At 40.8% G+C, this 23,961-nt stretch overlaps 2 protein-coding genes across 3 annotated transcripts in view; one reads left to right on the top strand and one right to left on the bottom strand.

Moving 5' to 3' along the window:
• The window catches only part of LOC109004516 (probable disease resistance protein At4g27220), a 963,953-nt gene that overhangs the window by 847,427 nt on the left and 92,565 nt on the right, over positions 1-23,961 (bottom strand). The gene's annotated exons all lie outside the window — the stretch shown is intronic.
• LOC109001978 (heat shock 70 kDa protein 17) overlaps positions 1-23,961 on the top strand; it is a 33,110-nt gene that overhangs the window by 4,576 nt on the left and 4,573 nt on the right. The window contains exons 3-13 of the mRNA XM_018979517.2: positions 3,695-3,927; positions 4,301-4,460; positions 5,773-6,018; positions 6,135-6,271; positions 6,411-6,750; positions 6,918-7,079; positions 7,357-7,431; positions 7,525-7,625; positions 7,766-7,835; positions 20,229-20,285; positions 20,404-20,465. Coding sequence (XP_018835062.2) covers positions 3,695-3,927; positions 4,301-4,460; positions 5,773-6,018; positions 6,135-6,271; positions 6,411-6,750; positions 6,918-7,079; positions 7,357-7,431; positions 7,525-7,625; positions 7,766-7,835; positions 20,229-20,285; positions 20,404-20,465 — 1,643 coding nt within the window. The remainder of the gene's footprint in view (positions 1-3,694; positions 3,928-4,300; positions 4,461-5,772; positions 6,019-6,134; positions 6,272-6,410; positions 6,751-6,917; positions 7,080-7,356; positions 7,432-7,524; positions 7,626-7,765; positions 7,836-20,228; positions 20,286-20,403; positions 20,466-23,961) is intronic.

The following is a 23,961-nucleotide window of genomic DNA, read 5'->3' on the forward strand; positions in this document are numbered from 1 at the left end:
ATGGTAGACCTTTATAATTTTATTTTTGACCAAGATCTATTAGATATCCCTCTTGCAGGTGGTTCCTTCACTTGGTCGAGCAACCGTGGACATCCTTCTTGGTTGAGGATTGATAGATTCTTGGCCTCCTCGGATTGGGAAACCCATTTTTCAAATCTCATTCAAAAGCGTCTTCCCCAACTATATTCAGACCACTTTTCCATCCTCCATGATTGGAGGAATACATGGAGGTCGAAGGTACTTCAAATTCGAGAACATCTGGTTGAAATCCGAGGGCTTTATTGACTTAGTTAAACAATGGTGGACTTCTTGTCAATTCTAAGGAACTACAAGTTATATTTTGGCATGTAAATTGAAGGCATTGAAAAAAGATTTGAAGAGCTGGAGTGAATAAGTGTTTGGTAATGTGGAAGGCCAGAAGAAGCTACTCTTGAGGAACTTAAGGGTTTGGAGAACATATTGGAGGTAAGGGAAATGTCAGAAGTGGAAAGGGCTCTCAAAAATCAAGTGTTTATAGAACTTGAGAGGGAAATGTAAGAAGAGATATCTTGGTGACAAAAGTCAATAGCTCTATGGTTGAAGGAATGGGATAAATATACCAAGTTTTTCCATTGGGTGGCTAACTCACAGGAGGAACAACGCCATTGATACGTTGGTGGCAGATGGGGTGATTATCTCTAACCAAACTGAGGTCATGGATTACATTGTCAACTACCATGAGAATTTTCTTTTGGAACAATTTTCTTGGTGACCGAGATTAGACGGACTTACCTTTGATACTTTTGACTCACAAGTAAAAGGATGGCTCAAGAGGCCTTTTGAAGAAATGGAGGTTCGAAAAGTGTTAAAAAGTATGACGGGTGATAAAGCTCCAGGTCTTGATGGTTTCACTATGGCCTTCATTCAATCTTGTTGGGAAGTGATCAAGGGTGATATCATGGTGTTTTTCAAGAATTCCGTGAATATGGAAGGTTCGAAAAAGGCCTCAATGCGACCTTCATTGCTCTTATTCACATAAAACTAGGGGTGGTTGAGGTTAAAGATTTTTGCCCCATTAGCTTGGTGAGTGGGATGTATAAAATTATCTCAAAAGTCTTGGTGGATAGGTTAAGCATGGTGGTGGAGAAAATAATATCAAAGCCCCAAAATGCCTTTGTGAAGGGGAGGCAAATACTCAATACAATCAAAGCCCCAAAATGTTTTGATCGTATGAAAAAGGCATACGATCGAGTCAATTGAAGCTTCTTACTCTATATGCTCGAGAGATGTGGTTTTGGCGTGAAGTGGTGCTCATGGATCAAACATTTCATCTCTACTTCACGCTTCTAGCAAGCGTTTTCTTTCAAAGTTCGTGGGGATTGAGATAGGGGGATCCCTTATCTGCATTAGTACTATTTGTTTTCGTAATGGAAGCATTTAGCAAAATGATCGATGGTGTTGTGGAGGGTGGTTTTATATTTAGCTTTTTAGTAGGGGAGGTAAATACCCGTTCTCTCAATATTTCTCATCTCTTATTTTGTGAGACCATTCATGATCATATCCGTGTATTGACGGCTCTCATTCTATGCTTTAAAGTCGTTTTTGGATTGACGGTGAATTTGGGCAAATCAGATGTAGTTTTGATGGGGCAAGTGCATAATGTGGATAGTATGGCTTCTATCTTGGGATGTGAGACATCTCATTTACCAATGAAGTATCTTGGCCTCCCTCGTTGGGTGCTCATTACAAATTGATATCCATTTGAAATGATGTCCTAGAAAAAATGAAGTAGAAACTCGCTAGTTGGAAGCGGATGTAGTTATCCAAACGGTGGCAGAGTCACTCTCATCAAAAGTACCCTCTCTAGCCTACCAACTTATTTCCTCTCTTTATTTCCGCTTCCATCAAAGGTGGCCTTATTGGATGGAGAAAATACAATGGGATTTCCTATGGGGAGGGCTGAAAGATGTATTCAAATTTCATCTGGTAAAATGGGCCACCATTTGTTCCCTAATTTCCGAAGGATGTTTGAGCATTCAAAATTTGCAGCTTTTTAATAAGGTGGCGTTTGGCAAATGACTATGGAGATATCCAATAGAACATAGAGCTTTGTGGTGAATAGTTTTAGACTCAAAGTATGGTAGAGCATGGGGAGGTTGGTGCTCGAACGAGGTGTGTGGATCCTATGGGGTGTGGGCTCTGGAAGCACGTCAAACATGGGTGGACTAAATTTTCTACTTTTATCTGTTTTGAGGCTGGTGATGGGTCTCAAATCAAATTCTGGCATGACATATGATGTGGTGACAGGGCACTTAAGGAGGCCTATCCACACTTCTTTGGTATAGCAAAAATGAAGGAAGCCTTGAATGCGGACCTCCTTGACCAATCTAACGGCACTCCTAATGGAATGTCACATTTCTTAGAGCTGTCCAGGATTGGGAAGTTGAAGCAATCTCTGAATTTTACAACCTGGTCTATTCTGTCCCTATGAGGGGGGTGGTGAAGACGAGTTTTTTTGGCGCCCCTCGGCAAAAGAGAAGTTCACAGTACACTCCTACCAAACCATCTAAGGGTAATGTATATCCATTCTTGTGGTAGAGCACTTGGAAGACAAAGTCCCCCTTAAATGTATCATTTTTTGTATGGACGACTTCTTTGGGGAAGATTCTCACTATCAACAACCTAAGGAAATGCTGGATCATAGTCTTAGATTTGTGTTGTTTGTGTAGAAAGAGTAGAGAATCCGTTGATCATCTACTAATACATTGTGAGATTGCCATGTCTTTGTGGAATGACTTTTTTGCTAGGGTGGGTGTAGCTTGGGTGATGCCAAGAAGGGTGATTGACCTCTTAGCTTCATGGAGAGGTCTCCAAGGCACTTCTCAAATTGTCGCAATTTGGAAGATGGTTCTGATCTACCTATGGTGGTGTTGTCTTTGGAGGGAGAGGAATGAGCGAAGCTTCAAAGATTGTGAGCGGTCATTGGATGAACTTAGTACTTTCTGTTTTTTAACACCTTGTTCCAATGATCGATAGTAGTTAGTTTTATTAGCATGACTATTCATGAATTTCTTGTATCACTAGAATGTCACTCCTAGGCATTGCTCTTGCATATGATCTGTGTACTTGGGCTTTTGCCTATTCCTACGATCAATAAAATTTTATTTACTGATCAAAAAATAATGCAGATGGGTAATAATACCAGATTCTTGGTAGAGTTTGGACAATTTTTATGGCTTACTGTATGCTGGCTACTTTGATTTGATATGCAATAGATGCCAATATCAACCACTCCTTGCTTCTTTAGAGTTTCTATTATCAGCTTTTTGTCACTCTGTTTCTAAGACTGCAATTTATTGTGCCAATTTTTGTCAACCTTATTTATGATTATAACACATCAGATTGACGGAGTCCCTCCCAATTGGGTGGGTGAAATAATAGAATGCCAAGTCTCATATTGAATCTTTGCTAGGTGGAACTAAACTTAAAAATGATTTCATAAAGCTAAAGTGTGAGCTTAAGTAGTTCTTGCTTTTTCCAATAATTTCATGTGTACGTCATCATGCCACTAGATCAAACAATTAGGGACCCTAATCTCAAATCCTAAGTACTTTGGTGTGACATTTGTTCTCTTTGCTACTCCGTGTCATTTTTTTACACAGGCATGCATGTCCTGGTAGTTTTTGCCTACTTTATGCAATTATTCTGTGTGCAGGTCAAGGATGTTAGATGGGACCCAGAGCTCGGGGGCCGGAATATGGAATTACGGTTGGTGGAGTACTTTGCAGATGAGTTCAATAAACAAGTTGGAAATGGGGTTGATGTGCGGAAATCTTCCAAGGCAATGGCTAAATTGAAGAAACAAGTTAAGCGTACAAAAGAAATTCTTAGTGCAAATACAGTGGCTCCAATATCAGTGGAATCCCTCTATGATGATCGGGACTTCAGGTTGGTGGCTGTTTAAGCACATTATAAACTCTTTGCTGAAAAGTTTAATATTATTATTTTTTTCTGGTTAGCAGTTTCTATTTACTGGATAACAAAAGACGGGGAACATGGTCAGGAGGGCTTGCCATCTTGATGCCTCTTTTCAGTAGGATAAAACTACTTTTATCTTCACCTGTTGGTCATTCTTTAATTGCTAAGTGGTAGATATAAGTTTCAGTATGCTACTTGATACTTCTATCTGTATTTGTGAAAAATGGCTTATGCTAAATGTTTATTCATACTAATTTTCCCTATAGCTTACAAGTTATGCATACTGATAGTTGGCTTCAGGTAGTGAACCGATCAACTAGTAATAGTATTATCTGTCCTCCAGGAGTACCATAACTCGTGAGAAGTTTGAAGAGCTCTGCGAAGATCTGTGGGAGAAATCTCTCATTCCAGTGAAAGAAGTGCTTAAGTATAGCGGTCTGAAGGTGGATGAGATATATGCAGTGGAGTTGATAGGAGGCGGTACTAGAGTCCCAAAGTTGCAGGTTTGTTTCTTTTGATAAGTAAGAGGTAAATTATATTTATACAAATGAAGTAGGCATAGCCCGTGTACACATGAGGTATACAAAAGAACACCTAAATACATTCTAAGATTGATAGATTAAGGACAGGAATTCATGAGCATTGTTTCTGTTAAGCGCAATAGCCGAAAAACCAAAACAGTAAAGTGTGTACAAAAAAATTCTGAAGCTCCGCCATTGTGTGCTCCCTATCTTCAAAGCATTGCTCATTCATTTTTTACCAAATACACCACATAATGCACAACGAAATCATCTTCCACACTACTGCCACTTGAGGACAACTTTGAATTTCCTTCCAACAAGCCAGTAAATCATTGCGTTTGGGTAGTGGGGTGATCTCAAATATTCTGTGAATAGTAGTAAAAAAGTAATGAAAAAACAAAAATAGAATATTGAATAGTAGTGAATAGTAGTAAAAAGTAAGTGAAAAGTAATAATAAAATAATGAATAGTACACTATCCAAACTAGTCCTAAGGACCCATTTGGATACATAGAATATCTCAGTATATCTGTGAATAATAGTGAAATGGTTTGAGTTAAGATGTTTTATTACGTTCTGGGAATGAGATAGAAAAAGTTGAATAAAAATATTATAAAGTTAAAAAATTATTTGAATATAATTTTTTAATTTAATTTTTGTTTTGAAATTGGAAAAAGTAGTATTATTTTTTGTGTTTTGTTTAGGAGTTTGAGAAAGTTGTAATGATTATGTAATGATTAAATGAAAAAGTTGAAAATTTGAATTTGAAAGTGTTTTGTGTTTGAGTGATGCTTGGAAAGGAAATATCGGAGAATTATTGAGAAGAATTGTGTTGCCAAATAGACTTTAAGTATTCATCAAACAAATACTTTGAAAAAAAGTATAATTCACGACTTTGCCATATAAGCATCCAGCGAGATATTTCTTACTTCTAAAACTCTTTGACTTATATCAAAAAAGATATTTATTACCTATAAGATGTATTTAATTACATTTTTATGCGCTTGCTTTGCATGCATTTGTGTGTGGCTTTTATGGTGCAAATGTTGAGGTTTTAAATCGCCAGAGTGAAGGTGTATGGTAATATTTACTGCGCCAATGTGCATATTGGGTATCAATTGACAAAGTTGACACCATTATGATTTGTTATATGTCAATGTCTCGATGGTCCAGAATATTCGATTCTGTTATACTAATCTGCTCTTGAAATTAATTAATATATCCAATCTTTGATTAGTTGATAGATGTCAGAGGATAAATTTGAAAAATGAACATTTGTGTTCCCTTAACAACAGGCTAAGCTCCAGGAATATCTTGGGAGGAAAGAGCTAGACAAACATCTGGATGCTGATGAAGCTATAGTTCTTGGTGCGGCACTGCATGCTGCGAATCTAAGTGATGGAATCAAACTAAATCGTAAGCTTGGAATGGTTGATGGTTCTTCCTATGGTTTTGTTTTTGTGTTAGATGGACCTGATTCTTTTAATGATGAGAGCAGTAGGCAGTTAATTGTTCAACGAATGAAGAAACTCCCCAGTAAGGTAAATTGCAAAGCAATTTTATCTATGCTGTAACAGATGTTGAAAATTGAAAGATAGTTCAACAACACAGGCTTCCTCTAATTTTGCTATTATGATTGGGCTGGCCCGTATAACAGATATTCAGGTCCATTATCCACAACAAAGATTTTGAAATCTCACTTGCTTATGAGAATGAAGATCCTTTACCACCCGGTGTCACTTCTCCCATATTTGCTCAGTATGATGTGTCTGGTTTGACTGATGCGAGTGAGAAGTAAGATTACCGATTCTTGAAACCTTAGTTCATAGGCCTTTGTGTTGATGACTAGAGTAATGGCAGTTTTTGTTTTTTCAAACAAAAGCTTCAGACAAATCTGATTTGGTTTTATGTCTGTTGTCTCTATATTGTTCAGCTATTCATCCCGGAATTTGTCTGCCCCTATCAAGACAAATCTGCATTTCTCTCTCAGTAGAAGTGGAATTATTTCTTTGGATCGGGCGGATGCGGTTTTTGAAATAACAGAATGGGTGGAAGTTGCTAAAAGGAATCTAACCCTGGAGAATTCAACTACTACTTCCCCCAACATATCAGTTGAAGCTGATGCGAAAAACTCTTCCGAAGAAAATAATGACAACTTGCATGTTGCTGTTGGGTTCAGTAACATATCAAAATCTAACATGGAAGAGCACAATACCATGGATCTGAGTACAGAAAGAAAGCTGAAAAAGAGGACATTTAGGGTTCCACTTAAGGTACAAACAAGTGAATTGTAAAAATGTCCTCCTACTATTAACAGTCCAATGAAAGATTGTATTTTCATCCAAAAGTTATTTTTTCTGACAATTATTTTTAATATTCTGCTATTAAGTTTCCATTCTGCTCATTTTCCTTGCTGAGTTCTCTCATTTACTATTCATAGATCGTTGAGAAGACAATGGGGCCTGGAATGCCCCTTTCAAAAGAATCTCTTGCTGAAGCTACTAATAAACTGGAAGCATTGGACAAAAAAGATGTGGAGAGAAGAAGAACTGCAGAGTTAAAAAATAACTTGGAAGGATATATTTATGCTACTAAAGAAAAGGTGGATTCTTCTAGTTCATTTAACCATTTATTCATCTAACAGTAAATATGCTAGATTTTTGTATTCCTCAAGATGACTACTGAAGTTCAAATTTTAGCTTGTGTTTCCTTCATATTACCCAATTGTTTATTTCACTTATTAAAGATAATTTATATGCATTTATTGGCAAGGACTCTGCTGGACTTTTAGAAGAGGCTTACATTATATTATGCGATGATCTGCTTACCTTCGGCATATCCCTAATGTATGACATTTGTTTTTCATTAATTTCTTTCAGCTTGAATCATCTGAGGAGTTGGATCAAATTTCTACTGGTGAGGAGCGCCAATCATTTAATCACAAGCTTGATGAGGTTGGCTTTTAGTTTTGGGCAAAATCCAAAAACTTATTGTTGACTAAGCTCTCACTTGGAACTTTTTTATTTGAACAATTTGTATTTCCCTAGGTGCAAGAATGGTTGTATATAGACGGTGAAGATGCTACGGCTACAGAGTTTCAGGAACGCCTAGATATGTTAAAAGATGTTGGTGGTTCCATGTTCTTTAGGTATGTGATATGTCGTATAATTCATTTAATTGAAATTATGGCATTCTTGACTTGAACCGACTTTTGCATGTTTGGTGCCAATAATAACAAAGCTAGAGAGGCTTAGCACGATGTTTGAACTGATGAACTTTTGATTGTAGACTGAAAGAGCTAACTGCACGGCCAGCTGCAGTTGAACATGCTCGAAGATATCTTGTTGAGCTGCAACAGGTACCTTTCTTTGTTCCTTCCTTGTTTTTGGATAAGGCATTCAAAACTAATTCGTCATGTAGTTAACCCCTGGAATGTTTAGATTCTTTGGATACGAGAATTTCTTGAAATTTATTGGTGTTTGTGAAAGTCATAGGGTCCATCAAAATATGTTTCAGAAGAGTTTTTTTTTAGATGTACTTTTTTGGATTTTTGTGGAAGTGGTTTGGTTTGTTTGTTGCTTTTTGTCACGTAAAATGTGGCTAGAACTTTTTTTGTTCTGGACAAAAGGATGTTTGGATGGAAAATTAAAGTTTTTTGTCCAGAAAACTGAGGCTAAAAAAGAGATGCAATTTTTTGGTGCTTAAAGAATGCGTGGACGGAAAATAAAAAATTTTCACTGAAAACTGAGGCTAAAAAAGATATGACTTTTTTGGGCTGCTCAGGTAATGCTTGGATGGAAAATGGAAAGTACCCAAGCAAGACCTTACTTTCCTGGTCCCAGTCACACCAGGAAACTACTGGGATTAAGTCCTAGGTGGCCTCAAAGAGCCAGCTGAATCTAGGAAGAGTTGAACTCTGTACTCCATATTGAGAAGTCGTGCATTTGAAGAACCACTATACCAATCTCTCATGGTTAGATACTTGGCCGGTTTACTTGTAATGCAATTTAATAAGAGAAGTTCTTTTTGGTATATATCTGTCAATCTGCTTCAGGAGGACTAATATGGGGCTCGAGTGTCATAGATGGTGTTAGTCAAACAGGTGAGAGGAGGCCAAGCAAGATATACTAGTTAGATACTTTTGTTTGCAGTTGGTAGGAAGTAAAAAAAGTTGGTGAAAGAATTAAACCTTTTGGATTTTTTTGGAGTACTTGAATTGCAGTCAAATGGAACTAAAGAAGATAAGAAGTCTTTATTTTGTGAACCAAAGCTAGCCTCTTGAGAAATGGGAGTCGTTTATCTTTGTGTAAGAATGTATATGATGGTTAGCTGATTGTATGAAAGAATAGCTCTACTTATAGATTATAACATAGATGCCATTCTCTTCAACTATAAACTTGATTTGTTTGATGTTGTTGTGACTAATTTAAAAAAAACAAATTGTGGCTTGACCACCTGATAATCACATTTACTGAAGCTGTTGTTGCCAAAGTCATGAAAATAAGTCTCAAACATATTATAAAACCTCTTTTGCATTGGACAGAAATAATCTTTAGTAATTTTTTATCACTTTATTTTTTATCTCACCGGTTTCTCTTTTTCTCGCAACATTTTCGTATATATATCTTTTGTTTAGAAACTGAAGGTTGGGAAGAGGGATAGCTCTTTATTTTGTTTATTGTGCTAGTTAAATAGTTTTCCTTCTGTAGCTAATTGAATATGTAAATCTTGGGATACTAGTATTTTATTGAAGAAACTCGGGAGACCATGACTATATTGATTATTGCAATTTTGTTTGTTTTTTCCTTTGTTTTTCTCGATACAACTTTTATGCTAAACCCATGGGTGCAAGTTGATAGCACTGATTCCTCTCTCTCTCTCTCTCTACCATGATGCCGAAAAACTCTAGTCCCTTTGGTTATTGAAATTAGTGTTGATACATTTTTCGTACATCTTACGACTTGGTTGTTTTTAACTTTTTATTAAGGCGAATACAGGTTTCTTGAACCATCTGGTGGTTGAATTGAAGGTTTATTAGTTTTTAGTGGATGATGGTGTCTCTATGTTACATATTACTGAGAAGAGTATTAGGATCGTGAGAGAAATACCTTTGGGCATAGTCAGTGTGGGGGTGGTGCTATGATCCTAAGGGTTAAAAGTTTAATCAATTTTTTTTTATCAGTAAAAGTTTTATTGATCATAAAATAGACAAAGGTCCGAGTATACGAGATATATTCAAGAGCATTGCCTATGCATGCTAGCTTAGTGATACAAGGAAATCATGAAAAGTCATGCATTAAAATCAATTACAATTGACCAATGGGGGTAAAGTATTGAAAAATAGACTTCTAAGCTCATCCATTGACTGCTCTCAATGGTCAAAGCTTCTTTCATTTCTCTCTCTCAAACTACACTACCATAGACAAATTAGAACCATCTTGGATACTATTGCAATCTGAAAGTTGTCTTGGATGCCGTACCAAGAAGCTAGGAGGTTGATTACCCTTTTTGGCACCCAAGCTAATCCCATGAGCGAAGAAGTTATTCCACAAGGCTGTAGCGATCTCACAAGGAAGTAATAGATGATCTACTGACTCTTCGCTCTTTTTGCGCGCACACCACCAATGCATGACTATGATGTGGTGTTTTTGTAGGTTGTCTATTGCGAGGATCTTCCCTAAGGAGCCGTCTGTGGTATCAAGAGGTCTGCAATTGAGGCTTCTTTCATTCTTGCTGCGCCATAGAATTTTGGATAAGCTTCCATGTGTGGCCTATTGTGACACCAAACATCGTGCCAAAATTTAATTTTGGACCTATCACCCACCTCAAAATTGATATTTCTTGAATATGTGTCCCATCCTCTTATGTGTTTCCATAATCCTACCCCATTTGGGCCACTTATCTCATTCGAACACCATCCTCCCCATGGTTCACCATACTTTGATTCTATGTCGACTCTGTAATGCTCTCTGTTCATTGTGGTGTCTCCATAGCCATTTGCCAAGCAAAGCTTTGTTAAAAGATTGCAAGTTTCGAAAACCCAATCCCCCTTTCGAGATACGGGAGCACACTGTGGCCCATTTTACCTGGTGGAATTTACATCGTTCATCCCCCCACAAGAAATCCCGTTGGAGTTTCTATATGCGATGAGCCACCTTGGTTCGGCATAATGCCTACGTCCACGGGTCGTTTGAGGGGGAGAATCCAATATACTATGCTTGTTTTACAGTCTCTTATAGTCACTCATCCTCATTGTACAATGGATATCGAAGGTCTATCTTCTGGTGGAGATATCGTAGCTGGAGCTCCTGTCGTGAGGTTGAAGAAGTTGAAGGAAAGATTGAAGTCATCGTCCCCCCGAGGATAAGCCTGGCCAAAAGTCCCTGAAGTCTTCTGGTTCTCTCCCTTTTATCCTTTTGTCCCTCATTCCTTTATGTCCCATCTCCTCTCCTTTATGTCACATCTCCTATTTTCCTTATGACACTCTGTCATCTCTCAGCCTTTTATCCCCTCCTCACCCCTCTCTTTCTTCCATTTTGATGAGACCTCCCACCTTGGGCTGGGCCTAGAAAACACTTTGGGCGTGGTATATTTTATCTCTTCCAGTTGCCAGCGATTCTTAAGGGCAATTTGCTTCAAAAAGAAGATATTGAGAATCTTTAAAGATAAAATATGCAATCTAAATAATCCGTCAAAGTTCGTAGAGAAATAAATTTCGGGAGTGGGTCCCTAGTTATTCGCTTTGATTGTGTTAAGCGATGAAGATTTTTCGAGCATGAGGCTAAGCGGGAGATGAGGTCGACTGCGTTAAATGCGAGCTGGAGTTCATATTGGCGAGATAAGAAGGAGGCTAAGCGAGAGATAGGCTTGACAGCGTTAGGTGTGAGTGCGGAACTCGTCTCCACGAGATAAGCAGGATAGGCTAAGCAAAAGATAGGCTTGACCGTGGAGCTCGTCTTTGCGAGATGAGCGGGAGATAGGCTCGACTGCGTTAGGTGCTAGCGTGGAGCTTGTCTTCGTGAGATCAGCGGGAGACTAGCTCAACCGCGCTAGCTGCGAGTGCGGAGCTCGTCTTGGCGAGATGAGAGGGAGGCTAGCTCGACTGCGTTAGGTGCGAGCATGGGGCTCGTCTTGGCTAGATGAGTGGGAGGTTAGCTCAATAGCATTAGGTGCGAGCGCAGAGCTCGTCTCAGAGAGATGAGTGGGAGGCTAGCTCAACCGCGTTAGGTGCGAGCGCAGAGCTCGTCTTAGAGCGCGAAGATCGGGCAATCAGGTGTCTTGCCCACCATTTGGGCACTTGGGGGGCTAGGCGAAACCTAATCTTTCCTGCTTGTTTATTCGTTCTCGAAGATAACTCGAGCGAGGCAATTGTGGCACAGGTGTAAACACTTGGCGTTTGTTGAAGGAGATGTTGCAATCTGTCGTGTGAGAGGTCGGACAACATGGAGACCAAACCCGCATATTTGAGTCTCACGGGGAGGTAAATAGGAGATGCTTGACAGTGCTGCAAGAATCAAATTGATTAGTGTAAACAATCTCCAATCATGAGTGCGAAATTTTCAAACTTGAATTGTCTTGCTGGAGTGCAGCGAAGGTCTGAGGTGTTACTCATTTGGCGTTTCGTTTGATGGAGATGGAGTGTGGCGAGGGTTTGAGGCGTTATTTGTTTGGCGTTCCGTTGCAGGAGATGGCGTCCCAGGAGAAATTGTTGTGCAGTCCGATGAATGGACTTGCACTCCTCCGTGAGAGAGGTCGAGCGACCTTAGGCCAGATTTGCCTCTTTGATCCTCACGGGGGGGAGGGAAGTTTTCGGGTAGCTGTGAAGTTGGATTCGCACTTCGTTGTGACGGAGGTCGGGGTAAGTTGCTGGGCAGCCAATAGGCTGGACTCGCACTCCTCCGTTAGAGAGATTGAGTTGGCCGGAGGCTAAGCTCACCCTTTTATGTCTCAGGGGGTGGTAAGACGAGAAGTTTGAGACTGAATTTGCACCTGCCTGTTGACACCATAGGGAAGATAAGTGTTGGGGTAGGTTGGAGCTGGTCTTGCACTTTGCCGTGATGGAGGTTGGGGCCTTGGGGGGAGGGGGGGGGGGGGACCCCCTTGTTGATTCCTACGGGAAATGTAAGTTGTTCGGTAGCCAAGGGCTGGACCCACACTCTGCCGTGGGAGAGGCCAAGCAGCCTGAAGACTAAACTCTCCTCTTTGAGTCCCAGCCGATTGGTTGGACCCGCACTCCACCATGATGGAGGTTGGGGCAAGTCGTCAGGCAGCCAATTGCCTGGAATCACACTCCTCCGTGAGAGAGGTCGAGCTACTTGGAGACTAGACTCGCCTCTTTGAGCTTTATGGGGAGGTAAGACAGGTAGCTTGAGAATGGCCCCGCACTAGCACCCGCACCCGCCAGTTGATGTCACAGGGAAGATAAGTGTCGAGGCAGCGGTGGGGCTTGACTCGCCTATTGACCCTTATTGGGAGGGTAAGCAAAAAAGACGCTTGTTCGTGTCCATGTGAGTCCCAAGCAATTTATTTCGATGGAGACATATCAAGATGTCTAAATGGTGTCCAAGTGTGGCTGTGTAGTCGGTGTTTCGAGCTACATGAATAAATTACGATAGTAAAAATAAAATGCACACAAGTTTTTCTTTTTTGACACAATAGGGGTGGGGTTTTGGACCAAGATTTTCCATTTAGAGAACCAAGCTGTATGCTATTAGGCTCTTGGCAAATGTGCACAATTGTTGAGGGAGACAAACCGGTGTGTTTTAGCCGCTGTAGCCAATTCTTGCTTGATCGAAATTGCCCAATCCTGGTTGCTGTTTCTTCTCTTTCTTGTTTTTTTTTTTTTGTTTCTTCCCCATTTCTCCTCCTCCTTTTTTATTTTTTTTTACCGAGGGAGACTCACTGTGGCCGTGTGCAGCACTATTGTCAGGCCAATTGTGTCTTGAGGAGTTCTGTATGTCCGCTGATTGGTAGGGTGGTGGTTGGTGGAGTATGTTGCGGGTGCTATGTAACATACTGTGGTGGTTGCCTACTGGAAAGACTTGCATGGGAAGGTTCCTGTGCCTTGTCAGGTTTGGCCAAGGTTCACTTGCCCATGTTGTCAGGTTTGCTCATTGAGAGAGGGCGCTCCGTGGTGAGCAGGAGGCTAGTGCAGTATGCCATGCAACGTGTCTTGGAGGCAGCTCGTGTTAGGTCAGGCAACTCAGTCTGGTGGTGGCTGTGCTTGGCAGTGGTGGGTGGCTGAGATGCTTGGCATAGGTACATGTGGTTGAGGTGGTCGCTTGCACATAGCCGTGATGTCCATGAAGCTGGTGTAGAGGCCTAGACAAGTGCATGGCCGAGCAAGAAGTTGAGACTGATCTCGGGCTGAGGAAGGGGAATTCGTCGCTTGCTAGCTGAGTCAAGTCATGCACCAGGCTGAGGGATGGGAGCTCATGGGAGAGAGGGAGGTCGTGACAGTTCTAGCCTAGGAGTGCAGGGTTGTGAAGTCAGTGGTGGCTGAGGAGCTTAGTGGCCGTGGAGTTGGTTGTTCTTGGCTGAGGAGCTCAGTGTCGTGTTGCTTGGTTGAGATGTTTGTGTAGGGCGGGTTGGCCAATGACTACCTGAAGAAGGCAGACGATGCTGGTGGGACTGGGGGCTCACGACAGTTTGCCTTGAGCTTGTCGTGCATGACGTGTACACGGGGTGTGTGGCCGAGGGCCATCGTGTGCCTGCCATGGTGGTTGGGGACCACCTCTGAGCCGGCTGAAGATGCCGACATTCTAGGTGGAGACTGTTGGTGTGGCTGGGGGCCACCTCTGCCTGTCATGGTGGTTGGGGACCACCTCAAGGGTGGCAGAAGATGCTAGTGGTCCAGGTGGTGACTGCCGATGGGGACATGGGGCTCATGACAGTGTCGTGAGTTTGCCATGCACGTTGGAGCACGTTTCGTGCACCACGTGCGTGGCGAAGGCCACCATCTGTTGGCTGGGGTGGTCGGGAACCACCTCTAAGGGGTAGACAACTTCGTCGAGCCACTAGGTGGCCGCTGGAGGCCCTACCGTGCCATGGCGGGATGGTGCCGAGCGGCTTTTACCACGTGCGATATGGGTGGGCAGTGGGGCCCCACACCCCATTGCCCGGCTGGCACCGCCCCTTGGTTGTGCCACGGTGGGGTCGTGGCTCTCTTGGGTGCACGACGTGCGCCAGTGGTGTTCTCGTGCGTGGCACTGTGCGTGCCATCCATGGTTGGACGTGCACGACACTATGCACTTAAGTACATAGTGCCATGCTTAATAAGTATAGGTGCACATGTATTGTGTATAGTACTTGCCCGTGTTTTCCCCCTATTTTTGCACAGTGCACTGGGCATTGGTAGCTCAAGTAGTCGTGTAGTTAATTTGCCCGGTTCTTTGGGTGTATGTTTTGCGCACAGTGTGCTAAAGTGCACCGTGGCGTTAAACACATGGGTGAGGGAGTGCTTACTTGGCCAATTTTTGTGACAGTGTTGGTGATAAAAATAAAAGCTAAAAGGTTGAGAACATTTATCTGAGAGGATTTCATCTATTCGTTCGGTGATTATTCAGCGCACTGGAATATCGTCTTTCTCCCGCTCTCGGTGTAGAAAGTAACCTGGATCCCACAGACGACGCTAACTGTTAACGCCTCAAAATGACACAACAGGTCGGAAGGGGAGAAAGTCATTCTCGGCCCGCTACAACAATCTGGGCCTCGATCGGTGTGGTGTAGAGCCCCCGACAGTAGTCTGGTGCGGCTGTATGGTGCCTTGTGTACATTCATGACAGTGAACAGGAAATAAACACAGGGAAAGTAAAGAGAGGGAGACACAAATTTACGTGGTTCATCATAATGTCTACATCCACGGGTTGTGTGAGGGAGAGAATCTACTATAATATTCTTATTTTACAGTCTCTCATAGTCAGTCATCCTCATTGTACAATGTATATTAGAGGTCTATCTTCTAGTGGAAAAATCGTCTCTGGAGCTCTTGTCATGAGGTTGAAGAAGATGAAGGAAAGGGCGAAGTCGTCGTCCCTCTAGAGCCCCCGAGAAGAAGCTTGGCCAAAAGTCCCTGAAGTTGTCTAGTTCCCTTGCTTTTATCCTTTGTCCCTCAGTCGTTTATGTCCCATCCTCTCTTCTTTATGTCATCTCCCATTTTCCTCCTGACATCCTGTCCTCCCTCAGCCTTTTGTCCATTCATTCTCTCTCTTTCTTCTCTCTTGATGAGGACTTTCACTTTGGGCTGGGCCTAGAAAACACTATAGGCCAGGTATATTTTATCCCTTCTAGTCTCTATGACATTGTTCCTTTTATGCGAGTTAGCCATCCTGTGGAAAACTTGGTGCATTTATCCCTTTCCTTCAACCATGCTGTGCTCTACTTTTCTCCAAGATATTTCTTCCAATACAGAGACCCTTTTGAGGTCCGCAGTCACTTTATTGTATGAGCCGGCATTGTTTAAGATAATACTCTCTTCCTCTACTCCCTCCAATCCTTTGCGTTCCTCAAATAGAGTATATTTTTGACCTTCCACATTGTCAAACACTTGCTCAGTCCAAGCTTTTAGATCTTTCTTTAGAGACTTCAATTTATATGACATGATATAACTTGGATTATACTATAAAATTGATAAGAAGACCACCATCGCCGGAATCTATTAAGGAATCTTTCTGATTTCAACCTCATGTTTTCAAACTTGGAGTACCTTCAGCCTTCATGAATATCTCCACAAACTAGAAGGATGTGAAAATGACCTGAACACAAAATGAGGAGTCTCTTTTGAATGAGTTCCCGGTAATGTGCTTCCCATTCAGGTAATACCAGGAGTCTATGCATCCTAGACCTAGAGGGATGTTCTTAGTTGCTTGACCAAGTGTAAGTGCTACCTGCAAGAGGAATATCTAGTAAATCTTGTTCAGAGATGAAGTTAGAGAACCCTACCATTGATGAATTGAAGCTAGAGCCACCCGATCGCTCACTCGGGAATCGAATAACATTAAAGTCGTCACCAATACACAAAGGTAAGTCCCATATGTTGCTTAGGCTTGCCAATTTGTCCCATAGTAAACTTCTTGCACGATCTAAGTTAGGACCATAAACATCTGTGAAGGCCCACTGATATCCATCCACTACATTCTTGAACGAGCAAGCCACAATATAATCTCCCATACAATCTTCTGACTTTTCCACCACTCTTTTAACTCACATCACGAAGATACCTTCCAATGCTCATTGGATGGTAACTAATACCACCCTACTTGATTACAACTCCACAAACTCTTAATAGTGCTTAGGGGGATAATTTCCAATTTCGTTTCTTGTAAACAAACGATGTCTACTCTCCAAATTACGTGATTGGTTTCTAACTTTGAGACACTTTTTCCCTCTTGTTCAGCCCCCTCACACTCTATGAAACAATTTTCAGCTTCATAAAACAACATCCATTGCGCTTCCCTTTGATCTTCCACGATTGGAACTCCTCTCCCCTACTCCATCATTGACTGTCTTGTTGAGCCTGTTTGATTATCTAGCTCTCTTCTTTGTTGAATTGATCTCACCTGGTGAGCTAGAGTGAGTCTGTCCAGCCTCTAGCTGCAAGGAGAGCTATAAATTGGATCTCAAAGTCGTCGCACGATATCCCCACACAATGTTGATTCTCCTTGGCTTTGTCCAAGTCCAACCTGAGACTTGGATGTTGCTACTTAGGTGCAGAGAACTCAGTGGCGTAGGTTCTTCCCAATATACCTCTTCACTGACCATAGGGCTTGCTTGCACCTCACCCACCTCATCTGAGACTGGACACAACACTTTCCCTTACTATCCCTCGACCCCATTCGAATCATACATTACCATTGCTTTGTTTGGAATTTCCCTTTCCTCCGCATTACCCACTTCACAAACCCCACCCTCTGTTTGATCCTTCCTAGAGCTCAATAAATCTCCTATTTCTAGACACGACACTTTTTGGGGTGATGTCATGGTGTTCTCCTCCATTTGGAGTTTCTAGGCGACATTTTCTGCTTCAAAATAGAGATGACATCATTTGGTCTTGTTGCCGGCGCTGACACTGCTAGTCTATCGGCCAGGACACTAGCCACCGGTTCGCCTTCTTTTGTCGGTGGTTTCTGTGTAGTCTCCTTTTGGCGTAATGTTGTCTCTGATGGCTTTTTTGCATCTTCCCTATCTTAGGCCACGAGCTTCTTGTTACACCTGAGCCCACATGCGAATTCGTGGTCCATTTCTTGCTAGCAGGTTACCTCAATTTTCTTTCTTGACTTGAGCCCAAGCCATTTCCTGATTTACCCGATGTATTAAACCACTAACCTTCTCTCTCAAGTCTATCAACTCTTCTTTGAGGTTGTGCAGAGTCATCTTTTTTGAATCATGCCCCCTTGGTCAAGGGGCACAATCCCTTCTTGCATAAACTCTGGTGGCTTGCGGCACTTCCGACCTCCTATCTTTGCAAGTTTCATAAGGGTAGCTTTTTTCTTCCACGAAATACCTATACTGCCCTTCATACTTTGGTTATTCATCCCTACACTTCTTGGTTTCTCCTCCATTTTTCTGGCCTCCCTGGTTGTGATTGGAGCTGGGCAAGAACAACCTCTGTGTCAAGCCTCACCCAAAAAAAAAAAAAATTCCTTTGCTTTAGTTTTGCCATCATTGCTACATAGCCCACTCAGTTCCATAGCCATTTCCTCCATCCTTTGTCTTCCACTTCTTCAGGGATTATGATAAGGCTCTTTCTCCCACCATCTTTGTACTCAACTACGGTCAAGTACCTTCCATATACGTTAGAGGAACTCTGTGCAAGAAAAGCACTGCTACCTAAGTTGGATGTTCTAATGAACTCCTTGTCACCATCCGACCTAGAGCATTTTTCCAAGGTTTGTGCGACCCATGATGCAGCTGGTTTACCCAATACCAGCTCTTTAGTCACCTTCCTACCTCTCTCTATAATGCGTATATAGCGACCACCTTTGATTGAAATCTCGAATATTTTTGTTTCAGTGAGAACAACATTTAAATATCCCATGCTTGGGTACTTGCACCTCTAAATAACGTCTAAGTAAATCTAGAAATGGTGATTGTCACGGGCAAGACTCATTGGTGATGAGAGAAGGTGTATGGAGAGAAAAAGTAATCTTAGCTATTGAGTTAAAATCCATAGGTTCTAGGACTTTTGTATCAATGATTGGGCTTTTAACAATTGGTATAAGATTGGAGACTGCGACATGAGTTCAAGCCACGGAGGGCGACCTATAGGCTGGATTAAGATCTCTTATTTCTATATATGGGCATGGTGTGACGTCATTGAATATTAATAGATGAGTGAAACCACCAAAGAGGAAATGGCTACCACTAGTTTAGTGTCGATAGAGTAGGCCGCCGAACATCAAATTCAGAAGTGGATCTTATGATCATAAGGGTTAAAAGTTTAACCAAATTAGTATCCAATAGTTCTATTCTAGAACTTTTGGATCAATGGTTGGTCCTTTAATAGGTGGTTGGTTGTTACGGTGGAAGTGCATTAAATTGTAAGGAAGGATCTTTCAAGAACTTGTTGTGTTGAAAATGGAGCTTATCTCGCAGAGCGATGTTACAAAACTCATGGATGTTATCTGTTGTTGTAGAGTAAAATGTTGTAAAGTGACAAGATTTCATAGCTTTATCGGAAGGAGTGGAGCTGTGGAGGGGAGTTGATGTATAGCCATCAATAGTGAGTGATGCAAGGTCTTTGCTTTTCTTAATAGCACAGTGGCTTAAATGGTTAATCAAGGAGCTCATGGATATTTGGTGTAGTTCCTTGACTGGAGATATTGGGGCCCATGAAACGAGGTGGTGGCACTTTCAGGTCTTTTGTATAGCTGGTATCTGTTTCGGCAGTAGCTTCGGCATATGGCACTCATGATGTTAAGATTTAGGGCATTTTGAGAATCAATGGGGAAAGAAATTTGAAACGATAAAGACAGATGAGAAGAAGACAAATTCAGATAGTCTCCCAGCTCTCAGTTTTGTGGTAGAGACTCCATCGTTTGCTGCTATGAATGGAGAGAATGATAGGGATCTCTTTGGACGTTGAAGACAGCTGGAGGAAGGGTTTGTTAAAGGAAATGGACGGGTGTGAGGTATTATGGGCCTATCGGATGACTTACTAAAGATTTATTTGCTAAAGTTTCATGGGCCTGGCACGGCGTTGGAACCCTTTCGGAGTTGAGTCAATCTCTAAGCTAATTCCCAATAATCACTCCTCATCACAGTCCATCTTTGGGAGCTTAGAGTTGCTTCCCCCCAAAAATGCATCATCACCATTTTCTGGGGCAAAAGACAATGGTGCGAGCCAACATGCTTATTTCTGATGACTCCAGTAAATAATACAGTTAATAATTGTCTTTCCCTTTTGTTTAAGAGTCCTTTATTTTGTTCTTGGTTGATGAGGGGGAGGGGATATGAGGATGCCCTTCTGGAAATATGCATCGGCCCAGGTGTGGCTTGGGCCTCCCTTGGGGAGTTACAAATCGTGTCAAATTCTATCCCAACTAGAAGTCATCTATGATTAAAATACCTGACGAGGACATCATCAATTTAAAGGGTAGAGATTATGATACTCCGTACCGACTAATGAGTGTAGGTGGTGTAAAGTAGACTTTGCATCTTTCTTTTGCAACTTTTCTATTTCCTATGTTGCATTAATTAGCTATGAGATTCTGTCCCTGATGGATTGATGATTTTCTTTCCTGAGCTTCTGCAGATTTTACTGGGCTGGAAGACAAATAAATCTTGGCTTCCTGAAGATAAAATAAATGAGGTGTGTTCGAAATGTTTACTTAAATTCATACTCTTAGAAATATCTTCAACTTGAAATGATTTTGAGTTGTTGTCATGCGCTGCTTTATTATGTGAGTTAATATGTTTGGTAAATCTAGGTTGCGAGTGATGCTGACATGCTCAGGTTTTGGTTGGATGAAAAAGAGGCTGAGCAGAAGAAGTAAGTTGTTTATGTTCTTGTTCTATGTGTGTTTTGTTTTTGTTTTTTTTTTTAAATTTCTATCATCTTTCTCGCTGTACCTTTTTTCTTATGGAAACGGCTGCAGGCATATGTGTAGAATGTGCGCTTTACTTCAATCAGGTGCTTTGCACCTAGGCTCTAGGTGGCATTTAGCTTATGTGTGCTTGATGCTTCACTAGCACTAGGCGGTTTCCACTCCCATTTGGGGGTACAGGCCACCCCGTAACACTCCTTCCCGTTAGTTAGGAATGCGACTCATACCAAACTTCGAACCAGGAAGAGATCCAACATGACAAAACTTTACCTCATTTTATTGAAATCACAAAAATTACAGCACATGAACCATCTTATATAGTAAGTTTTCAACATGAAAACTTAAAACTAACCCCATGTGTAAAAACATTTATTATCAGTAACTAGAAACTATGTCTACTTGTTACGTAAATCTGGCCCAGACGCCTATCAACTTCATCCCCATCACTTGGAAACATACAGACACACAAAAGTGAATCAAAGACTGAATAAATAACACATCATACAGTAAGCATTGGTGTAGGTTTTACTTGGAAGACGTTAGTACTTGTAAATACTTGCATAATACTTACATAGCACATAGATCAATCAACATGTGGCATAACTGATGATAATGACAATGCAATAACATATTCATTATATCCAACAATGAGCATTATTAATAAACAAACAACTTATAAAAAAAAACAAATAACGTATTCATCATATCTTACGAAGAGCAAACAATGAAATACTCAGCATATCTAAGAATGAAGAGACAAACAACATGGCCACTGCATGAATCATTTACATGACATATCTAATGGCGAAGAAACAACTAACATGTTCATTGCATAAATCATTAAACTTGTGTTTGCTTGCTTTACAGCCAGCACACTATTACCCCCTCGTGTAATGGACCAAGGGTTGTGCACTAGTCTCGTAGCCTGTGGCCGCAGGGGTGACCACTTAACATTCTTCTAACATTCTGATAACTTAATGCGGACCATAACTTCACGTAAACATCCTTCAGTGTGACTTGCACATCCACCCTTAACTTTGCAATTGGTATCATGCACCCTTAATGCTTCATTCTTTTTTGATAATTCATAACACATGAACTACTATGGCATTCATAGTAATCCTGTACATGGCATAGTAAATATTGCATTGCATGTTTTATATCATAGCACATGGCATTAATAACTAACATTTGCATGATACAAACTCAAACGTGACATAATAATCATTACACACATTATATGATAACATTAATCGTAACATAGAAATTACAATTCATCATAGCATGGCATCCTACAATTACTTTCATCATAGCATAGGTACTTACAAAGGGGCCTTCAATGAAGGGCCGTATGCAGTATAATAATTTAACAACACTTTCAAGTAAGTACGGAATGTTTACCACACACCATTAAGGTTATGATCATGCTACTTAACCTTCTTAGCTTCAAAAAATGAAAGTCACATCACTAGCATCCTATTCAACAACATGTGACCTAATCAATACGCATACATGCCTTAATGGCAGTTGTAAAGATAAATTCTATAGTCCCATGTCTTGGCTAACTCTATGATGATGATTTGCTGGAATGTACAGCCTCTGGCAGCAAGGGTTTCCCTTATAATTTCATGTTTAGGTGATATCTAGGGTTTTTAGGCTCATGGATCGTATCTTTGAAGACTACGGTTTACAAGTCAACGACTTACTTGAACTACATTACTAGAAGGGAAACATAGGTTTATAGGGCTGTTAGGGCTGGGCCACAGCCCTTTTTTTATGGATTTTCAATGGAGTTTAGAAATTTAGCCAGTAGTCCTCATAGAACTCCTACAATGTAGGAAGTTCTTATGTAGGGAACAAGGAAGGATTTTCTAGGGTTTGTGGTAAAATTCTAAAATTTCTTGAGAAGGATTCATACCTATAATGCTTAGCTACACATGGGCAGCAACTCATCTCCCCAGTTTAGTTTTTCTTGGTGCTGTAGAATATAGGCAGCAATGCATTAAGGAGGGAAAATAATGTTATAACATAAGTTCCACAGAGGAAGGCACAAGGCGAAGCTTAGAGAAGACTGCAGCTTGCTCTTAACTTGGCAGCTGCAATTCTGTGAACTTTAGGAGGTCATTGATACATGTACCTAAGGAAGAACGAGAGAGAATTTTCTGGAATTTACCTTAGCTGATGATGCAGCAAGACTTGGGTTATCTTCCAGCCTTTTGTTTAAATACTTGGGTGAAAAGTTCTCCAAGAGTAAGAGCTGTAGGGTGGCGGTACAGCAAGGTATCTCCTAGGGTGTGCAGCAGTTACCTAGGTTAGCAGAGGGGCTCCACCCTCTCCGCCCTCACTTTTCTGTCAAAGAGGATGATACCCTGATTTTATTTCGAAAGCTTCGCTTTTGGTGGAGGGGTTCCAACCTCTCATTTATTTATTTGTTTGTTTCAGTTTTTTCTTTGAATTTTTGTTTTAGTTTTATTTTTTTTAGTTATCTTTTTAATTTCAGTTTTGGTGGTTTACAATTATTTTATTTTATTTCATTTTTATTTAAGACTTTTAATTTGATGTGCCAATTCAATACATGTGCTGTGATTCTATTGGTGTTGATGTGGCACACCATTAATAGTCATCTATTTTGACGTCTCCTTGAAACCTAAGGAGGTTTTGCCAAAGGGAAAAGTCCAAGGCCTAAATATAACACCTCGTCCCCCTATAGTTAAGACCAATGCAAAGTTTAGAAATCTAGGGGACCTAGAATGCTATACTGACCTTTAAAATCATTTCCTTAGAAGCCCAGTATAAAATATTTTATAATTTAAAATAAAACATACTTCGTGAAAATTTAAAAGAGTGTGTGGAAGCACTTATTGAAAATAATTCAAGTCTCATGTGCTTAACAAAATAACTTTTTTTTTTTTTTTGATAAGTAGTAAGCTTAACAAAATAACTTATCAATCACTGTACATCCTGTTGATCTTTCTAGGCCTCTGCCTCATCTCCCTGAGCCAATTCTCGTTCTGTAGCAACATTCTCACATTGAAAATAATCATGGGTGGTTAAAACATTTAAAACATACAAAAATGAGTCGAATATTAAATAAGCAATATATCACACAATAAAAGTAAGGGAAATTTGGTCATAGCCGTGCTATGCTTTTGCCCATTTGCGATTAGTCCTATGGGCTTTTTTCTAGGATTAACTGCCAGCGGCATTAAATAATTTGGATAAGATCCCTTTGTCACATTTTTTGTCAATCTCAGTTAACAGATGACACGTGTCATCTCGTAAGCCCACCATGTGTCAAACTATTTCTTCTTATTTTCAAATTTTAAAATGAATTTAAAAATATAAATTTATTTTATTAAGAACATCATAATAAAAAGAAAAAAAATATAAATTATGGGAGGGGAGACGTCCCTTCCCCACTGGCGGCCACCATAGGGTGGC

The sequence above is a fragment of the Juglans regia genome, chromosome 8, assembly GCF_001411555.2.
Source record: "Juglans regia cultivar Chandler chromosome 8, Walnut 2.0, whole genome shotgun sequence".
Lineage (NCBI taxonomy): Eukaryota > Viridiplantae > Streptophyta > Magnoliopsida > Fagales > Juglandaceae > Juglans > Juglans regia.